General features: G+C 31.5%; 2 protein-coding genes across 2 annotated transcripts; one reads left to right on the plus strand and one right to left on the minus strand.

The window, feature by feature from the left end:
* Positions 1–4,054: 4,054 nt before the first annotated feature.
* LOC109596388 (prostatic acid phosphatase) lies at positions 4,055–5,614 on the minus strand. The gene is made up of 6 exons (XM_020011930.2): positions 5,357–5,614; positions 5,212–5,307; positions 4,921–5,160; positions 4,557–4,866; positions 4,307–4,503; positions 4,055–4,251 (listed from the first exon to the last, which is right to left on the minus strand). The coding sequence occupies exons 1-6, from the start codon at positions 5,450–5,452 to the stop codon at positions 4,111–4,113; spliced, it is 1,080 nt and encodes a 359-aa protein (XP_019867489.2). The 5' UTR covers positions 5,453–5,614; the 3' UTR covers positions 4,055–4,110.
* Positions 5,615–6,253: 639 nt separating this feature from the next.
* Positions 6,254–12,390, plus strand: LOC109596403 (catenin alpha). The gene is made up of 9 exons (XM_020011946.2): positions 6,254–6,594; positions 8,162–8,715; positions 8,823–9,026; positions 9,802–9,917; positions 10,082–10,872; positions 10,929–11,178; positions 11,232–11,472; positions 11,532–11,648; positions 11,706–12,390. Exons 1-9 carry the CDS (start codon positions 6,312–6,314, stop codon positions 11,865–11,867), a joined length of 2,718 nt encoding a protein of 905 aa, XP_019867505.1. The 5' UTR covers positions 6,254–6,311; the 3' UTR covers positions 11,868–12,390.
* Positions 12,391–12,521: the final 131 nt, after the last annotated feature.

A 12,521-nucleotide genomic window follows, 5' to 3' on the forward strand; every position in this document is an offset into this window, starting at 1 on the left:
AAATATTGAAAATGTGTTATTTTATTTTAATAAAATCTTGTTAAGGTTAGTTGTAATTGGCGTGTCAAAAAATGCCCAAATCTTTACTGGCGTTGTTGTGAACTGATTTTAAAGAATAAAAATCCAAAAGAAAATCATTCATAATTATTAAAATATAAAATACTTATACAGTCAAACACTAATATATAAATAAATTAGAATACCAAAAACAAAATATATATTAGAATATATGTATATTTTATAACAAAACATTATTTTAAGATTAAAAACAAGATCAATATTTAAAAAAAAAAAAAAACAAATAAATGAGTATTGAAATCTAAGGCAAAATAAAAATAATAAAATATTATTAGTCTGAATAAAATGATGAAATGTTGAAAATGTTATATTTTATTTCAATAATGGATTCTAATCTATTTATATATTTTAAGTTTATGCATGACCCAGCTGAATTTTATAAAAAGAAATAACGTTTATGAGTGTAAGTTTTGAGTACAATATAATTTATAGAACAAATATTCTGATTAAAGATTTATCAAAAAATATTCGAATCAGGTAAAATTATCTTGGTACTGTTAACGTTTGGAAATAAAATTTTGTTATATAACATTTCGATAACACATTTCATAAATCTCTTTGAAAAATATACTTAAATTTAATTTTATTTGCTAAAACAAAAGTTACACAATTTTTACAATTAGTATTTTAAAACATGTATTTCAAGATTCTTGAATTATTCTCTTCCAATGTTTCACATATAATATTCCGACTAATCCGGAAATTGGATGAGATGGATGTGGCAAATAGAACTTTTAAAATATCTCAAGAATAATTTACACATACACAAATAATATTATATAAATTTTAAGTGTATTACACTATATAATTATTTGATATTATAAAATAATAACTATCAATAATTTTAATTAGCTTTTTGTTAATGAAGCTGAGCATTTTGGAATTTTTCAACTCACACCAATTACAAATAACTGAATAACTTATTGAAATAACATACATTTTCGCCATTTTTATGCAGATAAATAATATTTCTTATTTTTATATGATAGACTCACAGTTGTTAGATTTCGATAATACTTTAATAGTTTTTTTTAATTATGTTATTAACAATGAATATAACTGAGCTTAATATACTGTTATTTTATTAAATACATACAGAATTCAAGAAGAAAATGTATTTTAAAATTTATATTTTATAACATGACATTAAATAGACATACCCAATGTTAATTACAAAATCTACATAACCAATTAAATAAAGTACGAAGAAAATCTAAGTCAACTGAACGAGTTGCCATGGCCGTAATCCGTCAATCGTGATATTTTGTTTTCCGTCGAAACCACTCGAAATTAATTTTGCGGGAATAATACACGGAGGACCTTAATCCAGATTATTATATTTTAATCAAGAGTTATAATATTAAAGTGAAACCAAAATTGTGCATCAAATAGATTACAAATAAAAGTCTCGTGCACGTTATGAAAGGGAGGTAACACATATAGGATTTTAATACGGGGATTATCCAGATTCAATAGGAACATAATGATGTTCAGCAGGGATTACATCGTGTTTATCATGTGATGCGCATGAAACACTGAATCAATCTGTTGGGACTGCTGCAGTGGCTTTTATATTTGCAGTGTTGATTTCATACAGACTCCCATTACTGGATAATTATTTTGATTCAATACTGTGGTTTCCATTGTCCATTTTCCACACTGGATAATGTTTTATTTCATTTCACTGTAAAACACCATTCACGGAAAATTCCGGAACGGTTTTCAGCACAATAATAGATCGAATTGTTGTGTTTCCATAATGGCTCAATAATTAGGTTGCTCGTGCAATAAAAACCTCACTCCGGTGTCATAAAATAATGACCAATCCGTCCTGGTTCGTTAAAATAAAAACCTTTATACTCGTTCAATTAATTTAATCGTACTTGAGAGATGGGATCATGTCGTGTGGTACCGATCCCCACGTAGTGGAGTCCCTTTGTAGTCCACGATATGTTTTTGTAAACTGCACAATGGTTGGAAGGGGATTTGACCCGATTGGTTCATGTAAATACTTTCATGCCATTTGTGACAACACCGTACACAATGCGCCGTTCTCTCCACAAAACCCCATCAAGATTTGCTCGTTGATTTAATTAATCTGTTATGATTTGTAAATGCAACCCGCATCGAAATGGTCTGTGGTTGCTTATCGTGCGCTATGATAAAACGTAGGTAGGAATTTTGCGGAAATAAGGAAATAGGCGTATTTCCAAATGACCACAGAGCGAGGGTCCTCTGAAAGCTGTGAATGCCATTAAGACGGACACAATGGACGTGGCGCATTGTGACTCGAATGCCACAAGAAAGTGTTTGCAAAATATGTCCCGGGTAACTGTAGGAGGTCCTTAAGTGGACAATAAACGAATTATCCGTAATTCGACAAAATCGGATTAGTGTTTAAATAGTTGTGGTGTTTATTTTATTTAAATCATTTTTTGAATGGTGATTGTTTTGGATACAAAAGATTTCCTCTTTCTAACGGTACTGGTTGTGGAATGTGCCAAAAATTGACGTATTTTGTTCGGTTTAAATGTAGATCGAGTCGGATTAAATAAAAATAATTAAAAATTTATTTAAAAAAATTACACCTGTTGAACGAAAGTATATGTATTAATTTTATTTGTTGAAAATGGATTTATTGTTGTGAATCAAAAAGATTTTCTAACATATATGTTCTTAGAATTAAACAATGTGTACGATTTTAATAATTTGAAATGGTGAAAGCTTGATTTGATAATATTTCAGTCGATTTTATTAAATAAAATTAATACATTTATTTTCATTTATTATTATAATTAATTAAATCTTAAAATGTGTTTGAAAGATGGATCAATAACTTGAAAAAGCTATTGTTGTTTTGTTTGTAACTGGAGTGTGTCGATAAATATCCATATGTAAATTATTAAGAACAGGGTAAAATTATTACAACGGTGGTCAGAAAAGTAACACAAAATTTAAATCAAATATTTTTAAGATATTTCATAAAAGGATTTAATTTAAATTTTCTCCAGTCGGTATAAAAAATATTATAATAAGTAAAAATATAATAAATATTTATTTAAAATTATTTTATTTTTATAAAATAAAGAAACATAATCATGAAATTATATATATATATATATATATATATATATATATATATATATATTATAAATATATTGATATTATCAAAATATAAAAGCGTAAAAAAATTAGTTGAATTTAAATATAAATATATATTTATAATTTTATTTTATATCAAAAATTTATTTTATTCAAATAATAATTTGATTGTTAATCTTTGATACAAATTGGATATTATGTGTTTAACACCTATTAATCCATCTAGTTACAAATAGCAATTACAAAATTCAAACAAAATTAATTTAAAGAGTACCAATAATACACTCACATTCAGCTACTAACAACTAGATGGTACGTCACTAAGACTTAGTTGACGCAGCGCATGCGCATAATCTAACTTGAAAATGCCTATAGTTTCGCTACTAACTGGTAGGTGGTACTAGTGAAATTTGGACAGTACTCTAAAAAACAAATCTAATAAAAAAAGAAAAATATAAAATGAGTATAAAAATAAAAATAATAATAAAATAATAAACTAATAAAATAAAAAATATAACACAGTGCATGCGCATAATCTACTTGAAAATGCCTATAGTTTAGCTACTAACTGGTAGGTGGTACCAGTAAAATTTGGACAGTACTCTATAAAACAAATCAAATAAAAAAAGAAAAATATAAAATGGGTATAAAAATAAAAATAATAATAAAATAAAAAATATAACACAGTACATGCGCATAATCTAACTTGAAAAAGCCTATAGTTTAACTACTAACTGGTAGGTGGTACCAGTAAAATTTGGACAGTACTGTATAAAACAAATCAAATAAAAAAAGAAAAATATAAAATGGGTATAAAAATAAAAATAATAATAAAATAATAAACTAATAAAATAAAAAATATGAATAAAAACAGTTTTATAAAAATATTTAAATTACTTTTATTTTAGGTACTATATTGAAATATAAACATTAGACTTTGCATTCATCATTCCAATTTTTTGGTAATACAGGTTCCAAAATTGATTTGAATTTAAAAATATCACATTTTTCTGTACATCCGGACAATATCTTTACAACTGGTGGGGCCTGATAATCGTCCCAATAGTTTATCTATAATAGCATCAGACATTCATACAGGAACCTAAACAAAATCATGATAAAATACCTTTATTTTGTATTCCGGATCCTTGTGCAATTCAAAAGTTAAAGTGGCTCCAAATTTTGGCTTAATGGTGTCGATTAGGCCTAAAGCTTTTAATGTTTGCACTAAAGTGAAATCATGTCCAGCAAACAGGTGTAAAGGACTGGCTTTTCCATTTATAAATTGTTCCATCTGATCCAGTATTATTTTTATTAACACTCCTAAAGTGTTCAATCATAAATAATTGTACAATTATTAATAAATTAAATGTTACCTCCTTTCATTCTTTTCATGTAGTTGTTGTCAGAGTACAAAGCTAAATTAACAGCTCCAATTTCTTTCATCACAGGCAGCATTTCAGGTTTCACCCATGTTGGCAATGTTAAATTGTTTAAAGATTCTATTTCTAATGTATTAAATAGGGTTTCTATATTGTATAAAGTTTTCATTTTTTGTCCTGAATGATCAGATAAGTACTTGATAAGGTCTTCATTGTCTTTGAAAATTTTCTTCACCTTGTCTGACTTCATTAATTCATCATACATATCATCATATTTTTTACAGGCCTGTTTCATAGCAATAAACTAAAAAAATATTCGTAAGTTTAAAATCCGTTATGTTATACACAGAAACTGTACATTATCATCTTTCCTTTCGACATATTTCACAGGCACTGGTTGCCACAGAAGTTCCTCATTCCAAATTTGCTCGTCTTGAGGTGGAAACAACCCGGCACCAACCAGCTGGGCACTCATCAGACATCTATCAGCATAACTACTGAAAAACGTTACGTTCGTTGGAAAATAATAAGGTGGAATGAATGCTGAATATTCTTGTCGGATTCTCTCACCGAGTGTGTACATTTGAAGTTTGCCCCTCTAAAAAATTCGTTAAAATAAAATTTCCTTGCCAAAGATAAAATATTTTACATTCGTTAAGTGACCCCATCCCAAAGGCCACTCGTAATCTTTATGTGGGTCATTTCTGTATGGCTCGGTGGGTGCTCGTTCTCCATGCCTAAATATCTAAAAAAACTTAACTCGCACATCTTCATTACGCGGGTAATATACTTACAACAAACAGTTGTTTTAATGTGGTGTCCGTCGTTGCACCAGAATAAATTAATAAATGACTTGAAATTAATAAAAATAATGCGCTGAATTGAATCATGGTGGATTTAAATTTACCGCTATTGACACTATCGACCAAAAATTGCGATTGATTACCTTTATTTGTATATACTTGAGTCTAATAGTATTATACAATATTTACATAGGGCGATTTTAATGTCCGTTAAGATAAAATTGTTTGAACAATGTGTGAAAATTGTTATCTCTTCTTCTTCTTCTAACATTTTATGGCCCAGATAAACTGCTACAGTTTCGACACTTATTATTCTGGTATTGATCTTACAATAAATAATGCATATTTCTTTAAAACAAAATTAAATACCGATATTATTAACAAAAACATTAAAAGTTGTATGGGTCTATGTATTTTTTTCTTTTTGCATAAACAGCAGTCAAAAAATTAATTTCTAATAATTTACACGTTAATAAGACTTATATAAAAATTATAGTTATCTCATATGTTTATTAAAATTAACTAATAAAACTATGAGAATATTTTTCTGTTTTGTTTTTGTAAAAAATTATAGTTGTGTATAATACGCACAGACTATATCACTATGCAATTTTATTTTAAAAAACAAATTCACAAGTGACAAGGAGTTTTAAAACAAAGTTAAATCATTGCCGCACGATAAATTCGCAATAAAATTTATAATTAATTGTCTCCATCAAAAACCAAGTTCAAATTAAATAACCGCAAGAAGAAGAAGAAAAGTAGTGGGAGTGGTTGCCAATACGTCATTTCATTCGTTATGATTCATTTAGAGATAAACAATTAGTAACTCATCGAATATTATTCTCGTTCCCGTATTTCTTTGTGTATTAGTGGAACCAGGTAAAATTTAACCAATAATTTGCAGAAAATCAGGCTTTAATAGTGTCCGTTTAGCTCAATAATCATGACTGAGCAACTAGGCTTAAAATGGGACCCCAAAAACTTAGAGATAAGGACAATGTCTGTGGAAAGGACGTTAGAGCCTTTAGTACTTCAAGTAACTACACTCGTCAATACGAAAGGGCCCAGCAAGAAGAAGAAAGGTAAATCTAAACGTGCCAATGCCCTTGTCAGCACCGTTGAAAAAGCCACAGAGAATTTCATTGAGAAGGGCGAACAAATTGCTTATGAGAACCCTGATATTACCACTGAAATGTTAAATGCAGTACAGGAAGTTAAGAAGACAGGTAAGTTTTGTTGTTATGAATATTTAACTTATTAGTCATGCATTTGTGTTGAATTAGTCACATCAGCATAGATTCTTCAGGTCAACATAAGATTTTCCTGGAATACATGTTTTGTAATATAGTAGAGTTACAAAATGATGAGACATCCATTGATTTGTCATACAACTATGTTTGATATCTCTAAAATGTTTCAATATTTATACTAGAAATGTGTCCTGCTAATAAAATATTAAATCTTTGTTTTAATATTTCACTGGAAACTGTAAATATATAAATGCACAGGCACAGTTGAAATGTTAATGCAGGTGACCTATTAATATTTTTATAAGACCAAGGAATCTAAAGCAGCCTACCACACCTTGAAAAATTAAATATTTATATGCCTTTGCATTATTGATCATTTCTGTTTTCAAAAATTGGTTTTAGGTTGCTACATGTTTTAGTTCCATATTTTTATTTAAAATCATATTTATTTATACATTTTATTCTCTATATCATATCAGTATGTCAATAATTTGATCAAACTGTTTAGATATTTCTATATTGTTTTGTATATTTATAAATGTATGAGGATGATTTCTTATCTACATTTTAAATTTTTATACATTCTAAATTTTAAAACATTTGGGAACGTATTGTTTTATAATAATACACAGTCGCTGGTTTATTTTAGACATTTATAAAAGTATATTTTATATAATAAACATAATAAAACTGATGTTTTCCATATTATTGATTATTATAAATACAGACTTAAATAATATTCTTTTGTGTGTTAAATTCATATTTATTTTTTAGAAGAAGTGTTGTTTTCATCCACATATTTAAAGTGTTCCATTTTAGTTTCCAGTTTTGGAATTTTAACCTTTCTTTGAGTATATTTTATTTATTACCTGATAGGGCTGACACAACCATCAATAAATCAGTCAACAACAAAAATCTCAGATTCATTTTTAAACATTTAATTTTCTTTTTCAATAATTATTTTATAATAATAAATAATGGCTGCATCAAATTTTTAACATTTAAATTTAATACACCCTAAAATATGTATTTTTAAAGGGCTAGATTTATTTCAGACATTTTTATATAATAAACACAATAAAACTGACATTTTCTGTATAATTGAATATTGTAACACAGACACAAATAATATTTTTTTATGTTTTTTAAACAAGAAATATGTGTCAACTATTTACAAATTCACATTACTTTTTGCCCAAGAAGTGCAGTCTTTATCCACGTATTTATAGTGTTCAATTTTAGTGTGTGGTGTTGGAATTTTATCTTTAATATTAGTTTTCTTTGAGTATATTTTATTTTTTATCTGATTGGGCTGACACAACCATTAATAAATTAGAATCAACATCACAAATCTGTCAATTATTTGAGTTGTTATTACTGAATAAACTAAATAAATACTGAACAATAAACAATTATTATTAAATAAAATAATATGTCCTTCTAAAAATTTGTTTACAATTTAGATTCTAATTTTGCTGTTTACATATTAATTAATTTATCTTTTGTTTATTGTTATTAATATCAGATGAAATGTTTGTTACAGGCAACGCAATGAGTATCGCAGCTCGGGAGTTCTCCGACGACCCATGTTCGTCCCTCAAACGCGGCAACATGGTGAGGGCAGCTAGAAACCTGCTGTCCTCCGTGACCAAGCTACTGATCCTCGCCGACATGGTCGACGTCCACTTGCTGCTCAAGTCGGTCCACATCGCCGAAGACAACTTGGAAAAGGTGAAGAACGCGTCCAGCAACACCGAACTGATGGACAACATCAAGGCGTTCGGATTGAACGCCAACGACCTGATGAACCAGGCAGCTAAACGGCAGCAGGAACTGAAAGATCCGCAATTGCGCGACGATCTGGCCGCGGCTAGGGCCGTTTTAAAGAAACATTCCACAATGTTGCTAACCGCTTCCAAAGTGTATGTCCGTCATCCGGAATTGGCGGCGGCTAAAGCTAACAGGGACTACGTGCTTAAGCAGGTTTGCGAGGCCGTTAACACGATTAACGACGTTTGCCAGGGTAGGACCCAACAACCGGCCACAGGCCCATACGATGGTCCCGGTGAGCTTGCCGCTGCGCTTGACGATTTCGACGTAAGACCTTTTTTACGCTTTATTAACTCGATTAATTGTATTAATGCAGTTTGATTTGGTTTGTGCTCGATGAAAATGGGACAAATACAGTTGGTGGACTTTTTCAGGATCACACAATTATGGATCCGTTGCAATACAAGGAGGAGCGCATGAGGCCCTCCTTGGAGGAACGTTTGGAAAGCATCATAAGTGGAGCGGCTCTTATGGCCGACTCCAGCTGCACCAGGGACGAGAGGCGTGAGAAGATCGTCGCCGAATGCAACGCCGTTCGTCAGGCGTTGCAAGATTTGCTCTCCGAATACATGTCGAACGTAAGTTCCACTTTTACCCTTGTACTACTGTTACAAGCAAAAGTTTGGTAGACTATGAATGGAAGTTAAACAGATTGTGAAGTTTTAGAACTGGTTATTGCTTTGTTTGTTGTTGTATTAGTAGTATTGGAAGTTTGGTTACTCTGTAAAAGGACTGACATATCATTAAGAACAAATTCAAATTCAGACTTTCAAACAACTTGTCTTCCTTTTAGAAAGTCTAATTGCAAGTGAATAAAATGAAAAAAAAAAAAATGAAACTACTAAACTTTTGAATAGCATTTTGTATCTTTTTGAGTGATGGTTGACTATTTTATTTTAGTGTGTTGACGTCTTTTTTATTGTTATGTCGACCATCTCTTTTCTCTGTTGTGTGTATAGTGATTTTCGCTTAAAGTGTGTTTTGCATTTAGCAGTTACAAGTATTACGGGGAGGGATAAGGGTAAATATTCTGTTTGTTTCTATTTTAAATGTGCACTTTCTTCTAAATGTATACTACAACTGTTTTACCAATTTAAATTTGCCATGTTATATATGTGTGGCATAAAAAAGTGTTGATATTTACTATGTTTTCAAGTAATTTGTATATGCTGTTAATTTTTTATGCTACATACACCCACTTTTTTAGATTTACATAGTTTATTTTGAATTTTGATATACTTTTTAAGTTTTACATCAACACCCATTATTATTATTATTATTAATATTATTATTATTATTTTTATTATTTTGGTATGTGGTGTTCAACAGTTACATTTGAACGTCATTTTTTAGATGGGTAATGGGGAAAAGAGCGAAGGTCTTGGACGTGCTATCGACAATATGGGCAGGAAAACAAGAGACTTAAGAAGACAGCTCAGAAAAGCTGTTGTTGATCATATTTCCGACAGGTAATGACATAATGCAGTAAAACTTCGATAATTTTTGATCATTTTTATCTTAATAATTCGACCAAAATATTTGGAAACATCTTTGATCAATAAGTCAAGTTTTATAAAACTTCCAAATATATCCAAGTTGGAACTATTTGATCAAGTAGTCTTTAAATTTTCAGCTTCTTGGAAACCAACGTTCCTTTATTGGTACTAATAAAGGCTGCTCAAAACGGCAACGAAAAAGAAGTGGAAGAATACGCCCTCGTATTCCAGGAACATTCCAATAAATTAGTCGAGGTTGCCAATCTAGTTTGTAGTATGTCAAATAACGAGGATGGCGTTAAAATGGTCCGCTACGCGGCTGCTCAAATAGACAATCTATGCCCAGAAGTGATCAACGCCGCCAGAATTTTGGCTGCCCGACCAAGAAGTAAAGTTGCTCAAGAGAACATGGAGGCATTCAAGCAATCTTGGGAGAATCAAGTGAGAGTCTTGACTGAGGCAGTGGACGATATAACCACCATCGACGACTTCCTGGCTGTATCCGAAAATCACATTTTGGAGGACGTGAACAAGTGCGTGCTGGCACTTCAGGAAGGTGACGCTGACACCTTGGATAGAACCGCTGGGGGAATTAGAGGCAGGTCCACCAGGGTGTGCAACGTAGTTACCGCAGAAATGGACAATTACGAGCCTTGCATCTACACCAAGAGAGTGCTGGAGGCCGTTAAAGTGTTGAATGAACAAGTCATGCCTAAGTTTACGCAGAGGGTGCAGGTGGCCGTACAGGCTTTGTCCAGCCATCCACCGAAGGAAGTGGACGAAAACGACTTCATCGATGCTTCCAGATTGGTTTACGATGGCGTCAGAGAGATTAGACGTGCAGTTTTGATGAACAGAGCTGACGAGGACTTGGATCCTGAAGAGGTTGAACTTGATGATTTCCATGCTTTGGAAACTAGAAGCAAATGTAAGTTTATTATCATTTCTTTGTTGTACTAGTTGAACACCTATTTGTGTTTACAGCAAGCGCACACACTGGCGAACATGGCGTGGACGAGTACCCGGACATCAGTGGCATCACCACAGCCAGAGAAGCCATGGGTAAAATGCCGGAGGAAGACAAGCAGAAGATCTTGCAACAGGTCGAGTTCTTCAGAAACGAGAAGCTCAAATTCGACAGGGAAGTTGCCAAATGGGACGACACAGGCAACGACATCATTGTACTTGCCAAGCACATGTGCATGATTATGATGGAAATGACGGACTTCACACGGTACGACCACAAAAAAACGTGATTATTTTATTTAACGAAATTAATTTGTTTAGTGGCCGTGGTCCATTGAAGACTACAATGGATGTAATCAACGCAGCCAAGAAGATTTCCGAGGCCGGCACTAAGCTGGACAAACTGACCAGACAAATCGCCGATCAGTGTCCTGAGAGTTCCACCAAAAAAGATTTATTGGCCTACTTGCAACGTATTGCCTTGTATTGTCATCAGATGAATATCACATCCAAAGTAAAGGCTGATGTTCAGAATATCAGTGGTGAACTAATTGTATCTGGGGTAAGTTGCGTTTACAAAACCTGTATAAAATTAAATTAACTAATGGATATTTGTTGTAGTTGGACAGTGCTACATCTCTGATTCAAGCTGCAAAGAATTTAATGAATGCTGTTGTTTTGACTGTGAAAGCTTCTTATGTGGCATCTACCAAATACCCGAGACAAGCGACTGTGACTGTAAGTATCAAAATTGTGTGCATTTTGCACAAGTAATTGACGTTTTCTGCCCCACAGTTACCAATTGTATGGAAGATGAAGGCCCCCGAAAAGAAGCCTTTGGTTAGACCCGAGAAACCGGAGGAAGTTCGTGCCAAAGTAAGGAAAGGTTCACAGAAGAAAGTACAAAATCCGATCGTCGCATTGTCAGAATTCCAAAGTCCGACGGAGTCTGTATAAAAGATATGATTTAATTACTGAGAGCTTGGGAAAATTAAATGGTATATAATCATACTTAGGCGTATATATTTATTTAAAGATTTGTAACAATTAGTATTTTCATCCTTTATACACACTGTGAGTCAATTTTCTAAAAATTCTCCCTCGATCTCAGATGTTAATTTTCAATATAAGTATTATAGAGAAAAATATACATGGTTATATTGGTATTCCTTTAATAAGTGCATTTATATTACACAATCTAGTAGATGTTTAGTGTTTTGACTTAAGTTAAAGGATCAAATAATTGAAACAAAAAGTGAGAATTTCGTTGTGTCAATCAAATTTTTCGGTATGTTGCTTTTCAGATGACATATCAACAATTTTTCAATATGCTTAAGCAGTATTTACTTGCGCAATGAATGTATTAACTTCATATGGTTTAGTAGATATAGATTTTTATTATTTTTACATTTTTATGTATTTTATATTCGACATTATTTTATTCTAAACCAAATAAAACGCATTTTAATATTTATTGAAACCGTCTTTTATTTATTAATAATAAGGTAGAACTTCTCATTTAACATTTTGAACCTTCCTGGGTTGGGTGGGGACTTTTAAGTACTGTTTTACCAGGTTTATCACCTTCAACCTGTTTCCAGACCGGCGACA

The sequence above is a fragment of the Aethina tumida genome, chromosome 1, assembly GCF_024364675.1.
Source record: "Aethina tumida isolate Nest 87 chromosome 1, icAetTumi1.1, whole genome shotgun sequence".
NCBI lineage: Eukaryota > Metazoa > Arthropoda > Insecta > Coleoptera > Nitidulidae > Aethina > Aethina tumida.